Here is a 22,130-nt window from a genome sequence, read left to right on the forward strand (position 1 = left end):
GCAACGGTATGAACCCAGCCTAAAGGTTTGGTCATCTAGTTTTGAATATGGCTGAGAAAACCCAACAGGCAAATTAGAACTAGAAGAATTTCTAGATTGGCTATACAATGAAGATGCATTTAGCTGTTTGACTGCATTCACCAGTACAAGTGTCCCAGCAGTAGGGGGTCACTAGCGTTGGCAAAAGACCAAATCTCTTCCAATCTATATATAGCACAAAAAAGTGCTTTTTTTTTTTGTCAAAATTTGAACTTCTCCTTTAAAACATGCTAGCTACCTTGCTGACATCCAAAGGTTTCACTCCATTTAACAACTCTGCATTGCATTTTTATCCCAGGTCAATAAGGACTTGTTCAAACCTTGCTAAACCTCAAAAAAAAAAAAAAAAGTTAAATAAATAAATAAATAAATAGGCATCCGCAGTTGATTGTTTTTCACAGGATGTGACAGGTGGCTAGGAGGCGATGTTCACCACCTATTCTAACCCTGAAAAGACTGAACTGCAACCAAGTGCATTAGACGTAGTTGCAGCGTGGCCACATTTGCTTGAATGGGTCAGGTTCTGTGTTAGTACTGTCTGCAGGTCCTTGTTTAGATGGGCAACTAGGGGTGGTAAAACCTTAACCATCTACTTTACCACCCACTGGCTGCTCGTGTGAATGAGCCCTAACAGCCAGTCTTCTAATACTTAGAAGGAGCTCAGAACAAAGATCTCCTGTACAGGTTTATTTTTATTAAATACAAATAACACAAAATGAAACCAAATAAAAACACAAGACTAACAGTTAAACAGGTGGTATAAGTTTTATTCCTTTACAAGTACGATTATATACAAATTAGTAACACATGTTACTGTCTAATTCTTTTATTGACACTCCTGTTTTTAAAATAAGAGGGCATAGCAAACCATCAACCAGTTAAAAACAGATTTAAGAAAAAGCTTAAAAACAAAACAAAAAACAGCTACACAGAAAAAAATAATTGCATTTTCTTAGTAGTTGGAAATGCACACCTGCAAAGGCTTTCCAATGGAATAGAGCTGGAGGTCAGGTTACTTACCAACACAGACATCTTCAAAAAGGTGCAATGCAAATGCTAAGACCATAATATTTTCCATAAAGCATGTATGTCTATATGTATGTACACAAATGCTCCCATAAGTATTTGTATGCCTATATGCACAGAGACAGTGTCCTAGATATTTATATACATTTTAGCAAAAACTTAACATTAAAGCTTCATGGATCCCACATCACCTTTACCACTATATGAGATGCTGATGAAGTCATTCCAGTTCTTCAATTCCTCATAACCTCCATTCTGTAAAACAAGGTTGTTCAATGTGTTCCCTCAGATGTGCTCTGCACAACACAGGGTTTAAAAGAACTAAATGGAAAAGAAAAAAAAAAAAAAAAAAAAGATACATTCTAACAGGCTATACTGAGCAGTATCCATCCTGCCATACAATACAGTCAGCTTGCAGAAGGTATAAACTGCCTTTGTCAATTTAAGGAGAGACTCCAGCTATTACTGTTATTTAAGCCAAATGACACCAAAGCTCATAATATCCTTATTCTAACTTACATACATGAGAGAACACATTCATTTGTAAATTCTCTCACTGGATAAGTGCCTTTTTTAAAACTCAATTTGTGTGTGTTAGTGGCTATTCTGCATAGGAGACTTCATCAAGCTCTGAACAGTCTTTGTAAGACCAACAAAACGCAGTTCTGTTTTCCCTCACAGTCTTGACAGCTACAATGGGCCTCTTTAATCTAAGTGCATGAAAGTCAAACTGTTGCTGAAAGCCACAAATAAGCCTCCAATTTTTTTTCCCTAGAAAACAAAAAAAACAGGTAATTCAGGTACTTTGATAACTTCAGGTACTTTTGGATTGTGTATGAAGAACTGTTTTTCACAGCAACCAAGCACACCCATCTATCCTCCCATGAAAATACATGTTGCATGTATAAATAGCAGTTCTTCCTTCAAATGTTTTGTTACTTTAGGCCAAAAGTAATCAAATTGGTCAAAGTAAAAACTTAAAACAGAAGGAGGCAACTTGTTAAAGCGAACCTGTAAGTTATTTTAAACATTCCAAAGAAAAAAATCCTGCCTAAGAACACACATGGAAAGGTGCTACTAGTGTAATGGCCAGCCTTTCCTGTGGGCCCCTCTGACCTGTTGGTCACTTGCCTGATGAAGGGGCCCTGAGTGGCTCCGAAACATTGCTATGTGCTGTAACGATGTGATCGCTGGGAAAAAAAGGTTTGGACTCCACTCTGGAGTTCCTTGGTGTGCTGGTGACATTTTTTTTGCTTTGACACGGTTCCAGCCCTTGGTCACTACAGCACCCACTTTGATGCACAACCATTTCTACAGGAACGTGTGCGTTGGGATTAGCGTGTTGGAACCCCTGTTTCACTTGGTTACCAAGGCCTCTACAACCCTGATTTCTGTGCCAAGCACCACTCACTCTCCCCTAGTTTAATGAGAGTGCCCTTTTGACCATTTCCACTAGACAAGAATGAACTTGTGATGCAGCTTAGCCAAGAAGTCAGGGAAGTTAAGGTGAAGGAGACAACAGGGTCAGACGAGCACACAAAGGAGTTCTCCTTGGCCAACAAAAGTTGAAGCCAGCACCTCGTCATGTTTGCTCTTAGGCAGCACTTCTATTTAAAAGTTTAACAGAGCTGAAAGACTTGACTTTCAAATTCAAACTACAGAAAGCATTTCCAGCTTAGAGTTGTTGGTCATCAGCAGTGGAAGTGCCACTGATCACTAAAGCCTATCATATTTTTGTTTTTATATTCTTTATCCTTATTACTAAAAAAAACAATAACTTTAGTTAGTCCTGAGCTTTCCAGAAAATATGTATACATATATGGGAGGTCTATTTTAGGTGAATGAACATGCATTATTAACAAGCTTGACGCAAATGAATGCATATAGTTTGTTTAGCTTCTTTAAGCGTTATGGAGTAACAGTGCAGTATATATAGTAAATGCAGTGATATTTCTATGTAAAAAGTTTTAAAAAGTCTTACACTAAATCAGCAGGAATGAAAATTTGTCTAGCATCTCTTATTTAAATGACAATTTCCATATATTTAAATATAAAATACCACACTTAGTAGTTGAAGGAAAAAGGAAAAATAAAACAAATGTTGATGAAAAATCAAATGAGATGAAAGTGAATTTACTGTGCAAAGGTCTGGCCACTAGTAACAAAACCTTCCCTTAAAGTAATAAAACTACACACAACAAAAGGGCAGGGCTATACTGTTGATAAACGGCTGACAATGTATCCAAGTAACTTTTAGTGGCAAATTATTGTTTCCACCGCAAACTTGTTTTCAAAGTGAGTAATTTTGGAGCAGCCCTGAAGATCCCGTTTCTGTCTCCCTGTGAAGATAAAAATATAAGGAAATTGTTTTGAAGAACCTTAAAGTAAAATATTTTCATTTGAAAATTGCAGTTCTGTTACAATTACGTTAAAAGAGAAGTATGGGTTTCCTTTTTTTTTTGCTTAATCCTAATCCTTATGAGCTGCTAGTATCTACAAATCTTTACTCTCCTCTGAGAAGTGCCCTGGTTTCTGTTAAAACAGAGTTAATTACCTGTGGGAGGGTCTACAGACTTTTTATACAGGTCAGAGTCTGGATCCACCCACTTTCCTGTCATCTTGCTTGATTGTCGGTGTCTTGTCAAATACAGTCCCCTATCATATAGTGTCCTCCCTGTACTGCGCAGGCGCAGTACGGAGGACAAATGAGACGCCGAAAGTCTCTGAAGTTTAACAGCTGATCATCAGCTGTACACGGCGCCTGCGCTTTTATTCTCACCCTGTGTCCAGGTTCATTCCCTACTATCCAAGTGGACATAGAGTGAGAATAAATAGTTGGCGAGCGCAGCGAGGCCGTGCCCGAAGCGTGGCGAGCGAAGCGAGCCCGCGAGGGGCCCTCTTACACAGCCATCGCTAAGAAGTGCCGAGCGCCGTGTACAGCTGATGGTCAGCTGATCAACTTCGGACACTTTCGGCATCTCCTTCTGCTCCGTACTGCGCAAGCGCTGCGCCTGCGCAGTACGGGGCGGACACTATCCGATAGGAGGACAGTATATGTCAGAACATCGGCTCTCGGCTCATTCCTGAGACTTCACACAATACACAGAGCTGCTCTCCCCCTCCCTTCTCCTTCCTCCTCTCCCCTCCCCTCCCTTTTGCAGACAGAACGATCTAAGTACACGTTCAGGAAAGCAGCAGACTTCAGTGAATGTAGAAGACACTGGCAGTGCTCTGTATATTATATTCTACTCTCCTGGTAAAATTATAAATGAAAAGAATACATTTTTAAAAGTAAAATCCAGCACTGGCTTCATGGTGAGGATAGGGATGACATCAGTGGCAGTGGTGGGGATAAAGATGACATCAGTCCACCGCCACCGATGTCATCCCTATCCTCACCACCACCAATGTCATCCCTATCCTCAACACCACCACCGCCACCAATGTCATCCCTATCCTCAACACCACCACCATTACTGATGTCATCCCTATCCTCAACACCGTTACTGATGTCATCCCTATCCCCACCACCGTTACTGATGTCATCCCTATCCCCATCACCGTTACTGATGTCATCCCTATCCCCACCACCACTGTACAATAAAGGAGACTCTGGGGACACATCCGGGGTCTAAACAGGGATATTTCGCTTTAGATGACAGGGAGTTGTCAATTTCCATCTCCCCTACAAACCTGCTATGTACAGTACACAGGTATGCTCTATACACATAGCAGTTTTAATTTCAGAGAACAGACACGGAAAACAGTTTACTATGCTCCTTACCATGTCTCCTCTTCTGAAAGAACACAGTGACTGTGTAGAGAGCTTACCTGTGTTCATTGTTAGACATGAGCCACCCCCCCTCCCCCCCCATGGCCTGGAGGAGAAGCCAACAGACTTGGAAAGCCTCTGAGTGATGGGGAGGAAGGAGGAATTCAGAGGACACAGGAACGTCAAAGCCCAGGGGAGAGGTGTTGGAGTCTCGCAGAGGAGAGCTTGCAGATGACAGTCAGAGAAAGGTGAGGACTTTGCTGCTTTTGTCACACCACATGCGGGTTTTAGCTGGGGACACGCTGCCATGGAAACAGAGGTACGTGAAGAGCGTGCTCATTCTAGATAGCAGCCTGGGTGTGCACCTCTTCAAACACACCCACATGTCCCCCAGAGGGAGGAAGTGAAGGAGTGGCTGGATTGTGGAGCAGTATCCACCCCCTGCAAAAACTTTTGAACTGAAAAAGAACCGTTAGAGGCCGATTCTGGAATCTTCAAAAAGACTATTCTGCAAAAATCAAAAGGGCCGAGGAAAGTAAGAAATGCAATGCAGGTACTACCTATTTTTGCATTCCCAGACTTCTCCTTTAATCATTCTACGTACATACGCTGTTTTTTTGTAGGTGCCTGTTCAATATTGCCCCTGTGTGGGCAAACCATGGCTTGTTATACTCTTGAAACTTAACAGTGACCATGAACTTTTAAGAAAACGAATTCAGCAGACTCTGCTGAACTGATAGCTCTGATCAGTGACTGATAAGTGATTTGAAATGTGAACGCCCCTTCGCTCCTCTGCCCTGTATCACCCGTCCCTCCACCCACCTTTGCTGACATCTAGAATGCCCCACTCTAACGCTTCCTTCTTCCTGCGGCTTCAACCCCGAAACCCCCCCCGCAAACCCAATCCCCTTGTGACTACCCTGCAGCTGTCAGCTTCCCTTCTCTGCCCTCCTGTCTGCTTTGGGTCCTGCCGCAGAGGGATCTACTTGTTCAAAAAGATGCTCTGAGTCTGATCCCTCCCCTTCAGCACCCCCCCCCACCTCACTGCAGCTGCTGGCCAGCTCTCCCTCCTCCTGCTGGCTACAGCAGCTGTCAGATTGCTGTCCGGATTAGCATAGAACAGGCTGAACTGATCACCAAAGTCACCAGACCATCCACTGCAAAGGCTAGAGGATTCCTGGGTCTGGAGCCAAACCTACTTAGTTCGTTGCTGAACACGGGAATCGGGATTCACATCAGGTCAATCCCCACCTCTTAAAGAGACCATTCTCCAAGGTCCATATGCCTACAATGGAGGAATTTCACCTGACAATTTTTCCCCCTCAGGTGTGCACAGAAAACAGGGTTGGAATGCGAAAGTTCCACCCAAGCCAGTATCAAATCTACTTCCCTCTGAGCTGCGAGACTTCTGGTTACTCCCTGATGGCTGATGTAAGCCACTGGCATGGCATTGTCAGACTAAATCTTGGTCAGATGACTTCGCAGACAAGGTCAAGAATACTGATTAAGTGACCATCTTCTTCTGACGACTTAGTCTCTTGAACTGCGAGAATATGCAGGATTCCTCCCCAGTGCAGTAGGCCAGCATCCAAACCAAAAGGACTTTCCAAAGCATTGGGAGGAAGTATACCATCCCAAATTCAGAGCCAAACTTTTGACCCACCATGCCAGAGAAAGCCTGGTCTCGTTAATCAGGTGTATGGGATGATCCAGAGGCTGCACCCTCTTGTCCTACACTACCAGAGTGTTGAGTTATAATGGCCTGAAGTGAAAGCGGACATGTGACTGCCTTAAACAAGGACACAATCAGGACCAAAACCCTCAAGGAAAAGCAGAGGGTTCCTGACTGTAAAGTCTCAACATGGGAGTGCTAGCGTTTGCCCGGGGGGGAATAAAAATAAATAAAAACCCTGAAATAGGGCCATATCTAAGATCAGGCCCTGATATTCCAAGTGATGAGACCGTTGCAGTGCTGATTTCTGGAGATTTAAGATACACTCAGTCTGACAGAGCCCGAGTTACCCACAGAAACAGGTCCTCTAGATATCCAACTATGCACTGAGAGCAAAGCAAGAACTGGGGCTAGCACCTTGGTGAAGACCTGAGGTGATTTGGATGGACCAAAGGGAAGGGTAACAAATCAATGTTGAGTGCTCACAGCAAAATATAGGTAGTGTTGCTGGGCCAGAAAGATGGGTACATCATTAAAGTCCACAGAGGCAGAAGCTCTCCCAGATGGAAGGAAACAATGACTGATCTGGCAGATTCCATGCAAAACTTTTGTACCTGGAAGAAAGTGTAGAGAATCTTTAGCTCCAGTATGGGCCTAACTGCCCCTTTTGCCTTGGAGATAGTGAACTTGCTGGAAACAAAAATCTGGAAAACTACACCGTTTCCTGGACCAATGGCTATGACCCATTGATAGAGGAGCTGCGCCAAAGCAGGGTGAAGGTCTGCCAGTCTGAAATGTACTGGAACCAGATGACCATAATGGCCAACACATGATCTCCTACTCTGACAAGTGGGGGCGCCTCTTCAAAATGAGGATGACTTTCTGGGGCAAAAGGGTAACCTTCTCCCTGGTATCGTTGTCCAGGGATTCACCCAAGAGGTGTTCCCAATCAAAAGGAATTCGCAAGATGCTTTTTATTTTTTTGCACGAAAACTCCGTGAGCTGACAGGTTTTTGGAAGATGTGCAAAAAAGGAGGCTCATTCTAGATAGTTTGTATTTAATACTCGCTAGTCAATCAACACAAGAAAATAAATAAAGAGTAGAGCCACAGGCATGAGCTCCAGCTGCTGAAGGACAGAAGGATTAGGATATATCCAGGATCTATTAGGATAGATCAAGAATCCCAGGACATGATCTTAGATCAGATGGCTGAAGTCTGGGAAATGGACAGGTTTACAATGCCAGGCTGAAGGGCAGGGTAAGTGAGAATAAGGTCTTGGAAAAGAATGCTAGCAATTTAAACACAGGGATATCCACAACAGTTAGAATCCTAAGATGGAAAATAGTTGGGTCCACCATTGGGACAGTCCACTTCTAGAAACCCCTCTTCCATAGGTTATTGCTGGGCAAACCATTTAGGCCAGTGGTTCTCAACCCTTCTAGTGCCGTGACCCCTTGATAAAATTTCCCAAGTTGTGGGGACCCCCCCAACAGTAAAATTATTTTCATTGCATGGGTTGTCAGCACCCAAGGCAAGACATGTAATTTGCGCCCTTAACCCACGGACATTTAGCACTCCCCGAGTCTCTTCCACTCATACACTATTGAAACCCCTTATGGTACATTTCAGGATGTACCACTCTTTCTTTTTGTTCTCCTTTCTTTCCCTTTTATCTCTCTCTATCCTAATTTTGTGTTTTTTTTCCCCCCCATCCCTCCCTCTAGCTGTCTCTTGTCCTTTCTCTTATTCTTTCTCTACTTTTTTCTTTGTCCCCCCCCCTCTTTTCCACTCCGTTCCTTGTATTCTCTATTTTTATTCCTTCTCTTACTCCTTGGTGGGGGTGGGGGGAATGGGATGAGTGGCAATGCTGGGGGGAGTTCTGATCAACCAACTTAGGTGCTCTTGATTAAGGTCATCTGCTGATCTGAGAACTGTAGTGGGGACTTTTAATGGCAACTATAATCACAGGTAGTGTTACTCACTGTATCTCAGACTTTGTGGTGTTTCACAGCACTGACACCTATGCCGAAATCAGGAGATAGGGTCTCCTCCAGCCCCTCCCACTTCACATACCTCACCAGTCAGCTGACCTCTACTCTCTGCCCCCCAGCCATGCCGTGAACTAAATGGACGGCTGCAAAAAGGCCGAGTGGGCACCCACAGGCTCCAGGGACAGCCCTGCTGCGCGGCCGCAAAAAGCCTGGGAGAGCAGGGTGGGCTTCAGAAACAGCCCAGGATTCGGTGACCCCTGGTAAATCATTTGACCCCCAGGTTGAGAACCACTGGTTTAGGCAGATCAAAGACTATCCATATTAAGCCAATCACTGTACAAGACAACATCCAGTAGGGAATGTACTGGAAACATTTTAAGGTGCTGGGTGCTTTTCAGAGAGTCCAGACTAATAATTTTGTGTATAGCTGACCAAGGTAGCTCCAAGTATAGGCATGTGCAGGCTATATCAGTAAGGACTGAGACAGTATCCTTAAGACATAGTAGCAGAGAATACCTCCCTAGATTAGGAACAGAGGAGTTTGCCCCTGCAGGGGTAAAAAAGGGGTGCTACGGAAAGAACAGGGAACAGTGATCTGGGCTATCAATGTCAGGCCCCATAAGAAGGTCACTGAGGCTTGCTGCAAGTAGGAGGGGTTATAATTGAGTTCCCCTTTGTTTGCCAATGTCTAATGTCCTGAAGGCAGCCGCATAATCCAATGTACCTCAGTACTTCATCCTGTGTCCCTTAAGCGATTAGGAAACAATTTACATAGAGTTTTACCTTTGTGTATACATTCTGACAAAGCTAGGTTGAAAAAGTTACCTCGAACTGGCTCTCTGCGCTGAAGTTTGTAGGTCTCCTTGTCCTGGCAGAGACGGCGAATAAAGACACCCAGCTGGTCTACATTCTCAATGCGATCTGTGACCACCATCTGTTCATGAATTAAGTAGGACTGGGGAAGGTATGTTCCAGCCTAAAATTGGAAAGAGATTTTTCAGAAGGGTTTTATATCTGAAATACGGATTTCATCTTCCAAAGTGGTTTAAAACATGCCATGATGCAAATGATAAAATAAATAAATAAATAAAAATAAAAACTCAAAGTCCCGATTAGGTACACCACATAAACCAGGAATATTCTTAAGAAATGGTTGTGAACTGCACAAAAATGTTCTAGGAAACCTGCTATTAAAGAAACAAGGCTGCTTTTGCAGACCTTCTTCTGAAAATACTAGCCCCTCTTGGCTTCATTAGTCACCGACATGAAAGTAGTAAGCAGATAGTGATCTGACTTTACTCCAACTTTTCTGATCTGCATACTTGTTCGAGGTCAGTAACTCACATTTAAAGCCAATAAGTTAACGTACCATTCACGCAGACAGCATCTTTAGAAGAAAGTCTGCAAGAGAAGGCTCTTAGAATATACCACATGCAATGCAGAACTCAATAAGCCACTGAGCGAGCACATTGCACTAGGGTGCGTTCACCAGCAGCACTGCTGGTGAAATCAATCACATACAGCAGGTACCCATTTGTTCAAGGGTTTCATGGGCGCCCTGGAGTGACAGACTTTCTATTAAGCCATGCAGGCATTATACAACAGTGTGAACTTGTTTCTACCTGCCTACAGCAAAAGGGTTGTAGTTTTTAACATTATAGATTTTACATCAACATTGCAAGAAATCTAATTAAACAAAATTCTGTAACACAATTCACAGTAGTAATCATACTATTCACTCTGTCACCCAAACATACCTTGATGTTGACGAGCAGCTCCAAGAAATTCTTTGGGGGCATAACAATTGAGGTGTTCAGAGGGATAACATAGCATTTGTTCAGGCTGAGATCAAGGTAAGCAGTGAGTTTCTGTGGGGGAAAAAAAAAAAAAAAAAAAACACGACTAGTTAGAGCAAAGCATCTTGGAAATCACATAATTAGAATTATTGTGACAAAATTCTATACAATATATTTTTAGATCTGGGAAACTGATTTTAGCAATAAACTAGCCTGAGCTATTTATTAGTTTTATATTCAGGAATAGTTTATGTCTGTATTCAGGGCATCAGGCATACAGTACTGTGCAAATGTTTTAGGCAGGTGTGAAAAAAAATGCTGTAAAATTAAGAATGCTTTGAGAAATAGAAGTGTTAGTTATTTTTATCAAGTAACAAAATGGAAAGTAAACAGAAGAGATTTCCAAATCAAAATTTGGTATGACCATCCTTTGCCTTCAACAGCATACATTCTAGGTACACTTGCACACAGCTTTTGAAGGAACAGGTCTCTTCGTGTAATCCCAGACAGATTAGATGATGTTGAGATCAGGGAAAACTGCCTCCTGCTACACAGCCAAATATTTCAAGGCTTTGGGGCAACCTACATCCATAGACGATCTGTGGTTAGTTCTCCGAGATGTTTTGACCAATCTACCTGCCAAGTTCCTTCAAAAACTGTGTGCAAGTGTACTTAGAATTAATGCTGTTTTGAAGGCAAAGGGTGGTCTAACCAAATATTGGAATATTGGAATCATCTTTTGTTAATTTACTTTTCATGTTGAGATCAAGACTCTGTGGGGGTCAAACCATCACTTCCCCACAACTCCTTGTTCTTCATTGGCTGTATGTTTGGGGTTGTTGTCCTGCTGCAGAATAAATTTGGAGCCAATCACAGACCACCCTGATGGTATGGCATGATGGAGAAGTATCTGCCTGTATTTCTCAGCATTGAGGACACCATTGATTCTGAGCAAACCTCCAACTCCATTTGGAACCTCCACTATGCTTCAATGTTGCCTGCAGACACTCATTGTACCACTCTCCAATCCTTCTGTGAACAAACTGCCTCCTGCTACAGCCAAATATTTCATATTTTGAATTGTCGGTCAAGAGCACTGGCTGCCATTTTCTACACCCCAGTTCCTATGTTTGCATGCACAGTTGAGTCACCTAGCCTTGTTTCCATGTCGGGGGTATGGCCTTTTGGCCACAATTCTTCCAAGAAGAGGACGTTAGGAAAGACTTCTCCGGACAGTAGATGGGTGTACCTACGTCCCACTGGTTTCCACTAGTTCTATGTTGAAGGCACTGCTGGACATCTGAGGTTGAAAGGGAAGCATGACACATCTTTCATCTGATGCATGAAGTTTCCTTGGCTGACCACTGCGTCTACGGTCCTCAACATTGCCCGTTTCTTTGTGCTTCTTCAAAAGAGCTTGAAAAGCACATCTTCAAACCCCAGCCTGCTTTGAAATCTTTGCCCGGGAGAGACCTTGCTGATGCAGTATAACTAACTTATGCCTTGCTGTTGTGCTCAGTCTTGCCATGGTGTATGACCCGTGACATGAAACTGTATAACCATATAAACCTCACCTTGGTAGCAGAGTTTGGCTATTCCTCACCCAGTTTTAAGCCTCCTACACAGCAGTTTCAACCTACATATGAAATTGATGATCATTAGCACCTGCTTGGTATAATTGGTTAAATATACAACTGAGTCTAATCCTACAAAATTTGACTTTGTGCAAGTGTAAAAACTGATGCTGGTTTGAAGCCAAAGAGGATAGTCACACCAAATATTGATTTTGTAATTGCAAAATAGCAACTCAGACAGACTCTAAAATATTAGAGCTCAATATAGGCTTATACAGTAAAAGCCCAATTTTACTGTGCCTATAGGGAGAATTCTGTACTCCAGCTTACCCATGATCCTGGTATAACCACTTGCAGCCCACTGTACATATACATGTTCTGGGCAACACGTGGTTAAAGCACATTCCCACTTCTGCAGTCAAATTCGAGAAAACCCCACTACATGTTTGCTGTTTGTTCCCATTCATACAACATGCCTACATTTTTTTTTTTTTTTTTTTAATATTTCTCCTCTTTTAAAGAGGTCTCAGGAGTAGGTTATGGCTGACTGCAATGTTTTTTTGAACAATGTTAGAGTGAGCCTGCCCCAAAATCAGTTCTCACTAACATACAATGCAAGAAATTATTCTGGCCATTGGAATGAATTAAATACTCAAACTCACCTAAACATGTCTAGACACATTTAGGCGCCTTCAGCAGGTTTTTCTGCTCTTCAGCTCCTCTGCTGTCTTTTTTTTTCTGCCTGTAAATGCCTATGTGCATGGACACTGGCCAACACAGAAGTGCCTTTACCAGCAAAATAAAAAACACAACACAACACGTCAAAATGCCTGTAAAAGCAGAGGGGTTTAAGCCCAGTGTGCATAAGGCCTAGGGAACCCCCCCCCCCCCCCACTTATGGATGCAGCCACTACATTTAAGGATTCATAAGGTGCAACATATTAAAGCGATTTAAAAAAAAAAAAAGGCTTTTATTATCGCTTTAATATGTTGCACCCTAAGAATCCAGTGCCTCCTCTTCTTGGGTCCCATGCCGACGCTCCCGGCCCCTCCCTCCTGCCAGATGCCCCCACAGCAAGCAGCTTGGAGTCGTGCTCCCGAGCAGCAGCACTGTGTCCATTCACACGAAGCAGTGGCTTGGCCCCACCCCCTCCATCCCCCCATTGGCTCACTGGCTGTGATTGACAGCAAGAGCCACAGGCTCCCGCTGTTGTCAAAAGCCAATCAGAAGGGCGAGTCCCCAAACAGGCAAGGCTCTTGTGGGTATCTCTTGATCGAGAGGGGGGCTCAGGAAAGTATTGGGGGGCTGCTGCAAATTTAACTCTATGCATAGAATGCATGAAAGTAAAAAAACTTTGTGCCTTTGGAACCACTTTAAATATTAATTTGTATTTGCTTTAACCTAATATCTTGTTCCAAAACCTTTTGAAGTAATACTGCAAACTATTTCTGTAGCTCTGACATGTTTGCACCTGCCAACAAGTAGGTAGGCTCATACTTCTTGAACAAACTGCTCCAGCCGTCTCAGACTTAAAGGGTGCCTTCTCCACATTGCATGCTTCAGCTCTTTCCATAGATGTAAGATGCAGATCAGGGCTCTCAGTCATTTTTGGGTGCTTTTAGCATGTGTTTGGGTCCTCCAACAGGATAATGACCCATGACAGCTTTCAGACTTGGACAGTATGTTGCTCCAGAATTCCTTGATATTTCATTGTGCCCTGCACAGGTTCAAGCACTCTGTGCTGGAGGAAACTAAGCAGCCCCAAGACAGAATCAAGCATACTCCATGTTTCAAAAGGTTAACACGCTGGTCTATAATTTCACTTTATGGCATCTTAAAGTGGAACTATGCTCACCTCTACTCCAACAATATATGGTCTTTTACTGGTTGCTATGTTCAGCCTGTCTTCTTCTGTGTTCAGATCTTTAGTCATTTTGATTTGCCAGGCTGAGATGTCACTTTTCCATATATGCATTCATCTCGGCAGCTTAGTGTACAGGGCTAACAGCCAGGTAAAAATACTTTACTTTAATGCAGAAGAGACATGTTATGCTTCATCTGCATTTAAAATCCTGGCTGTTCACAAATGTTAATTTAGTGATAAAGTTCCACTTTAAGACAACACTCACTTGCCTGCTCTGGTTCATGTTCATTGTGGTGCACAATAAAATATCAAAAAGCAAGAGTAAAAATAGCCTGACTGACTCATTACAAAACTGAAGACGTGCGATACTAAATTACATCAAACGTTTGACATATCACCATTATCTATTCATAGGCTTTTCTAGGGGTACCAACTAATCTTTCTGGGCCTTATGTAACAATGTATCTCTTTTCACACCTTCTTTGCTTTACTTTATGACATACCAAGGGCACACAAGGTGTACAAGAGACTATGCAGATTTTTAATTTCCTCACTTTTCAGGAAGAGTGAAGAATTATATCAATGAGCTTTAAAAGTAGTAGTAAAATGTCTTTTGTAAAAATCCGCTGACAGGCAGGGTTTTTATAACAGAAGGGACCCGAAAAGGTCTCTTCTGTCATAAATGACCCCCCCTCCCCCCGCCTGTCCGTGGGTCATGCGATCTGAGCAGAGCATGCGCGCAGATCAGACCGCATTTATGGCCAACTCTGCATGCCTCCGCAAAGTGACTCCCGTGTGCATCCGTAGGAGTGATTTCACCGCAGCCCAACCATTCAAGTGGCTCAAGATTTGGAACCCAGACGGAATACCGGGTTAACATGAAAGCACCGTGAGCCAGAGAGAGCATTGACAGCCCAGCACTATATGGCTCTGTCTGTAGGCAGATGTCTCATAATGTAGTGGTAGGACCATTATGACGGGTGGGGGGGACCACTTTAAGATGATCAATAAATCTGTAACAAAGAGATGGCCCCTGTCCCACCTATACCTGGCCTTCACAGCAAAGAGCATATGGAAGGTAAAAAACGCATGAAAGACAAAAACCAGAGAACATTCCGAAGCTCCGCTCACCATTCAAATTAACCTGTCCGACAGTATGGGTTAAAAACAGGTGTTTAGTTAGTACGCATGCGTAAGCTGCAAGGCCTCTTCACGGCACTGTGTATAGCTTGAAGTCCTAACACTACTGAATTTATGAGAGTCTCCACAGTGGAAGCACATGCATTCTAATAGATAGATGAGGGGCAGGTGGGCCTGCGGGTGGTCTGCGAGGGCACGTGGGTCTGCGAGGGCACATCTGCGGGTGGTCATCGAGTGCACGTGGGCCTGCGAGTACCTGTGTATTGTCTTGAGTATTAGTGTCAGGAAGCTAGTTGTTAGGTAATTTGGACAGGGTATAATCCCCAATCCTCATTAAATTTAATAGGTACAATGCCCGGTGGGTGTGGAGAGGCAACTCTTTCTACATCTTGCTGCATGTATGCGTTCCTTGATCATCCGATCTAGGGCGAATACTGCTGTGCAAAATGCAAGCAAATTGTTTCCCTGGAAGCCCAGGTTCTGAATCTGGGGAAGCAACTGTCAGCACTGAGAAGTCCCTCCATACTAAAGGAGAGCCAGGAATGTACACGGCAGGTGCCAGCACAGAGGCGGGTGGAGACAAAGAGGTGCAGGCACTAGCAAAGAGTAGATGGGTGACAGTCAGGAAGGGTAGAGGAGGAAGTGCCAGGGAGGCTGATCCAGGACTGGAGCATCCCAATAAGTACGCTCCATTGAGTGACATTGGTGAATCCAGTCAGGGACCAGCACTGGAGCTGAAGGACTCTCCTAGCTGCTGGGGGAAGAATTCATCCAGTGAGGGGGGGGGGGGGGGGGGGGGGCAGCGAAGGGAAAGGAAAGAGATTCTGGTGGTAGGGGACTCAATTCTTAGGACAGAGAGGGCAATCTGTAACAAATACCTGAAGTGCTGAACAGTAGGTTGTCTACCGGGCGCTCGGGTTTGGCATATCACGGATCTGGTGGACAGATTACTGGGAGGGGCTGGGGAAGGCCCAGCTGTCATGGTGCACGTTGGCACCAATGACAAAGTCAGAGGCAGATGGAGTGTCCTAAAGAACGGTTTTAGAGACTTAGGAGCTAAATTGAGGAAAAGGACCTCCAAGTTAGTATTCTCAGGAATACTACCGGTACATCGAGCCACACCAGAAAGGCAGAGGGAGATTAGGGAAGTAAACAAGTGGCTGAAGAGCTGGTGTAGTAAGTAGGGGTTTAGGTTCCTGGAGGACTGGGCCGACTTCTCAGTCGATAACCGGTACTATAGAAGGGACGGACTGCACCTAAATGAGGAGCGTGCAGATCAGCTGGGAATGAAGATGGCCAAAAAGTTAGAGGAGTTTTTAAACTAGATGATGGGAAGGAGGGTCCAGAGGTAGAGATAGTCAGCGCGGAACATATTCCAGAGGGCAGTATTGGGGGCATTAGGTAGGTTGACCAAAGCACAAAAATCCAAGGTAAGTATAGTAGCAAGTCCTAGTTGCAATCTCGAAACACCCAATACGAGGACAATATGCGACGGGTCTAAACTATGTGGCATGTTCACCAATGCCAGGAGCATGGCGGACAAGATGGGTGAACTAGAGATACTGTTGTACAAAGAGGATTTGGATTTTGTGGGAATTTCAGAGACCTGGTTCAACAGCTCTCATGATTGGCTGGCAAACATTCAAGGGTATACCCTTTACCGCAAGGATAGAGAGGGTAAAAAAGGGGGAGGGGTATGCCTATAGATCAAGAATAAATGTACAAGTGAATGTGAGAGATGACATCACTGAGGGAGCTAGGGAGGAGGTGGAATCCTTATGGGTAGAGCTCCAAAGGGATGAAGCTAAGGGGAAAAAAAAAATACTGGATTTGGATTAGCAGCAAGGATGGGAAGTTATCATGGGGGATTTTAATTATCCAGACAGACTGTGCGGAGGGAACCGTGCATTCATTTAAGGCTCACCAGTTCCTTAATGTCTTGCAGGACAATTTTATGGGTCAGATGGTAGACGCACCAACTAGAAAAAAAGCATTACTAGATCTACTGATTACCAACAATACAGACCTGATCACGGATGTGGAAATACGGGGCAATTTAGGTAACAGCGATCACAGGTCAATTAGTTTCAGTATAAATCATACAAATAGGAAACATAGGGAATACAAAGACACTGAATTTCAAAAGAGCCAACTTCCCTAAACTACAAACCTTGCTAAAAGGCATAAATTGGGATAAATTATTAGGAACAAAGAATACAGAGGAGAGATGGTTTGCTTTAAGAGCATATTAAATAAGGGCATTTAGCCAATGCATCCCATTGGGTAATAAATTTAAAAGAGCCAACAAAAGTCCTGGATGGCTTAACTCCAATGTAAAAATGCATATAAAAGCAAAGGAGAAGACCTTCAAAAAATACAAGGTGGAGGGATCATCCTCAGCATTCAGACTTTATAAAGAATGCAACAAGAAATGTAAGGGTGCAATTAGGACGGCTAAGATAGAACATGAAAGACACATAACGGAGGAAAGCAAAAAAAATCCCAAGAAATTCTTTATGTAAACAGTAAAAAAGGGAGGACAGACCATATTGGCCCCATAAAGAATGAGAAAGGACATCTGGTTAGAAAGGATGGGGAGATGGCGAAGGTATTGAATTTATTCTTCTCCTCAGTGTTTATCCTTATGACACAACACAGGAAGCACCTCCATGGTTAACAGAGGACAGAATTAAAATTAGACTTGAGAAACTTAACATTAATAAATCACCGGGACCAGAAGGCTTGCATCCGAGGGTACTTCGGGAACTCAGTCAAGTGACTGCCAGACCGTTGTTCCTAATTTTTACAGACAGTCTACTGACTGGAATGGTACCAGCTGATTGGAGAAAAGCCAATGTAGCACCAATATTTAAAAAGGGCCCAAAATACATCCCTGGGAATTACAGATCAGTTAGCCTAACATCAATAGTATGTAAACTCTTGGAGGGGATGATAAGGGACTATATACAAGATTTTAGTAATGAGAACTGTATCATTAGCAGTAATCAGCATGGATTCATGAAGAATCGTTCTTGCCAAATTAATCTACTAACCTTCTATGAGGAGGCGAGTTGCCATCTAGATAAAGGAAGGCCCGTAGACGTGGTATATCTGGATTTTGCAAAAGCATTTGACACAGTTCCCCATAAAAGTTTACTGTGCAAAATAAGGTCCGTTGGCATGGACCATAGGGTGAGTACATGGATTGAAAACTGGCTGCAAGGGCGAGTTCAGAGGGTGGTGATAAATGGGGAGTACTCAGAATGGTCAGGGGTGGGTAGTGGGGTTCCCCAGGGTTCTGTGCTGGGACCAATCCTATTTAATTTGTTCATAAACGACCTGGAGGATGGGATAAACAGTTCCATCTCTGTATTTGCAGACGATACTAAGCTAAGCAGGGCAATAACTTCTCCGCGGGATGTGGAAACCTTGCAAAAAGATCTGAACAAATTAATGGGGTGGGCAACTACATGGCAAATGAGGTTCAATGTAGAAAAATGTAAAATAATGCATTTGGGTGGCAAAACTATGAATGCAATCTATACACTGGGGGGAGAACCTCTGGGGGAATCTAGGATGGAAAAGGACCTGGGGGTCCTAGTAGATGATAGGCTCAGCAATGGCATGCAATGCCAAGCTGCTGCTACAAAGCAAACAGAATATTGGCATGCATTACAAAGGGGATCAACTCCAGAGATTAAACAATAATTCTCCCACTCTACAAGACTCTGGTCTGGCCACACCTAGAGTATGCTGTCCAGTTCTGGGCACCAGTCCTCAGGAAGGATGTACTGGAAATGGAGCGAGTACAAAGAAGGGCAAAAAAGCTAATAAAGGGTCTAGAGGATCTTCGTTATGAGGAAAGGTTGCTAGTACTGAACTTATTCTCTCTGGAGAAGAGACGCTTGAGAGGGGATATGATTTCAATATACAAATACCGTACTGGTGACCCCACAATAGAAATAAAACTTTTTCGCAGAAGAGAGTTTAACGACTCGTGGCCACTCATTAAAATTAGATGAAAAGAGGTTTAACCTTAAACTACGTAGAGGGTTCTTTACTTTAAGAGCGGCAAGGATGTGGAATTCCATTCCACAGGCGGTGGTCTCCGCAGGGAGCATCGACAGCTTCAAGAAACTATTAGATAAGCACCTGAATGACCGCAACATACAGGGATATACAATGTAATACTGACACATAATCACAGATAGGTTGGACTTGAGTCTTTTTTCAACCTCACCTACTATGCAACTATGACAGGTTAATTTGGTTGATCAGCAGACTGGTTGGCGAGCTGGGAATGCTCTCTGGTTTTGTCTTTTATCAACAAATCTGTCCACATCTAAGCACTGAAGCAGCTCTTAGCAGCTAAAGTCCGTCTGCTTTCTACTACATCCATCAAATCTCTAATTTAGACACAGAGAAAGGACTCTTGGAAGGGGGAGCAAAGTAGTGGCTGAAAGAACCATTTTGAATATGTGGTGCAATTTTGGTTGAGAGTCTTTTTTTAATAAAACACTTTTTTTTTTTTTTTAAGATGTTAACCACTTTGCTACAAGGCCCTTTCTCCCCTACCTGCCCAGACAAATTTTCAGCGCTGTTGCATTTTGAATGACAATTGCGGTCATACAGCACTGTACCCAAACAATATTTTTATCATTTTTTTCCCACAGAGCTTTCTTTGGTGGTATTTGATTTAACTTTTTGCGGAAGAAAGAAGAAGGAAGAAAGAAGAAAGAAGAAAGAAGAAGAAAGAAGAAAGAAGAAAGAAGAAAGAAGAAAGAAGAAAGAAGAAGAAAGAAGAAAGAAGGAAGAAAGAAGGAAGAAAGAAGGAAGAAAGAAAGACGTTCTTTGTCTCCGTTACAAAACTTTGTAAAAAGTAAGTTATCTCCTTCACTGATGGGCACCGGATGAGGCACTTAGTGCCATCCCTATTTTTTAACAGGGACTCTAGGCAGTAAAATGGCATTTGTTGCAACTTATGTCACACAGTATTTGCGCAGCAATTTTTTTTGGGGGGGGGGGGTAAGAAATATCAACAACACCACAAAACACTAAAGTTAGCTTTTTTTGTATAATGTGAAAGATGACGTTACGCTGAGTGAATAGATACTCAACATGTCAAGCTTAAAAAAAAAAAAATTGCGCACAATTGTGGAATGGCACTAAACATCAGTACTTAAAAATCTCCATAGGCAACGCTTTAAAAAGGTTTACAGGTTACCTGTTTAGAGTTAGAGGAGGCATTTGGCTAGAATTGTAGCTCTCGCTCTAAAGTTTGCGGCGATACCCAACATGTGGGCGCGACGTACGTATGTGTGCGAGCACATGGCACTTTAAATTTTTTTCACTTTTCGAGAATATATATATATTATATATATATATATATATATATATATATATATATATATATATATATATATATATATATATATATATATATATATCTCTATCTCCACACACACACTATAATATTATATATATAGGAATGCAAGTCCCTTGGGATAGGGCATGACAGGTCTTCTTTATGGTAAGATGTGGGGGATCTAGAAGACATCCCCTCCCACCGCCTGTAAAAGCAATCAAGCAGCTGAACTGCAGCTATGATTGTTCTTCTGGTGCAGAGAATCGCCGGCTGAAAAAGATGATATCCGAATGATGCCTGCAGCTGCAGGCATCTTTCAGTTATCTCCACTCAAAGTCCAGGACGTCATAGGGAACTGGTTACCTAAGATCCAGAAGCATTCCCCATAATATGAAATGGACAAATAACCCAACAGAAAGTAGATAAAAAGGGAAAAAAAAACCCACACATAAATACTAGAAGTGACTGCTGTCCCTAAACTAGCTATCAAAAGCACATTTAGCACATTCAAGTTATAAGAAAAATGGAGCTTACCCTGTGAAAATCATGTACAATGTCAGCAGGGTCACTATCAGCAAATTCCGGGACGGGCACATTGATCAGTTCAACTTCTTCTTCTTCCAGAATCTGAATCCTCTCCTTAAATGAGTGGTATCGAATACGGGAAGAGTCTGCGTAAGGCTCAGCAAGCATCATATCATCATCAGTGTATCTTATTCCACAGAAGTAAACTCCGCGCTATTAAAGAGGAAAAAAAAAAAAAGGGGGGGAGGTAAACATTGCTAGAATTCTGATGAATACCAACTATATGTAACTAGTAGAGGGGGCACTGGGTTCAACAATACTGCTGCACTCCAGTACAGATGTCAGTGTACTTCAGCCCACAGAACACAGTTTGGCGTGGCGTGCTATGTCAGTTTGGCTGCTGGAGCCTGAGGTTTCTGGGCTCTCTGCCCACTTCCTCTTCCACAGTGCAGCCTGTAGAGACCAGTCAGTTCTGTGGGGGCTCTGTGCAGAGGAAGGGGGGGAGGAAATGCACATTCCTGGGCTGAGAGGAAGATGGAAGCCAAACCCTGAGCCATCCACCACCTCCATTATTAAGGAACCCTGCCAATATAGCAGCCATTTTCTAGAAGTGCAACATCCAAGTGTATTACTTATGTCTATTTTTACATTATAAAAAAACAAAAATCAGGTAAGATGCAACAAAACAGATATGAATTACTATACAATGCAGATTACAATAAATGTAAGCATATATTTGACAGAGCGTGAAAATAAAGAAGAAATGAAGCAATATTTAGACTTCCTGATATAGCATGTCACAATATTTTTTTTTTTTTTTTTTTTTTTTTTTTTTTTTTTTTTTTTTACACAGAACAAAATTTCTTATACTTTCAAAAGGTAAAAGTTTTTTTTTATTTGAAGATAAAACCCACTATTCATCACTCCTTGTGATGAATCCATGTTATTTTGAACAGGCAATCTGAGCTCAGTTTTAAGTGTGGTACAACACTAACGGTTTTTTTCATGCAACCCGCTGTACTAACCATGCAAGGTTAGTACAGTGATCTCCAATCTGAGCTGTTGTGTTCTGACAGGAGGACAGCCCCCCCCCGCCAGAACACTACAATCAGCGCTCTCTGCCATTGGTTGAGTGTGCTGATCAGATGCTGGTTGTCCAGACCGACATACACACGGGCCGAATATCTGTTGTCTCCTGACATTCAGCCAGTGTGTACCCAGCTTTACATTTACAGCAAGTTGAATATTTGTAACCCTTGTGCCTGGAATTCTGGGCAGCCAACTAAACCTAATTTGCAGATTGTGAAATCGAATTACCACTAGAGAGGAGACATATTTTCATCCTAAACAGATGCACACTTAA

At 42.8% G+C, this 22,130-nt stretch overlaps 1 protein-coding gene across 1 annotated transcript in view; it reads right to left on the minus strand.

The window, feature by feature from the left end:
• Positions 1-785: 785 nt before the first annotated feature.
• ITM2B (integral membrane protein 2B) overlaps positions 786-22,130 on the minus strand; it is a 55,432-nt gene continuing 34,087 nt past the window's right edge. The window contains exons 3-6 of the mRNA XM_073614118.1: positions 20,777-20,980; positions 10,260-10,370; positions 9,328-9,478; positions 786-3,404 (exon numbers count right to left, since the gene is read on the minus strand). Coding sequence (XP_073470219.1) covers positions 3,319-3,404; positions 9,328-9,478; positions 10,260-10,370; positions 20,777-20,980 — 552 coding nt within the window. The 3' untranslated portion in view covers positions 786-3,318. The remainder of the gene's footprint in view (positions 3,405-9,327; positions 9,479-10,259; positions 10,371-20,776; positions 20,981-22,130) is intronic.

Source organism: Aquarana catesbeiana, linkage group LG02 (genome assembly GCF_042186555.1).
Source record: "Aquarana catesbeiana isolate 2022-GZ linkage group LG02, ASM4218655v1, whole genome shotgun sequence".
Taxonomy (NCBI): domain Eukaryota; kingdom Metazoa; phylum Chordata; class Amphibia; order Anura; family Ranidae; genus Aquarana; species Aquarana catesbeiana.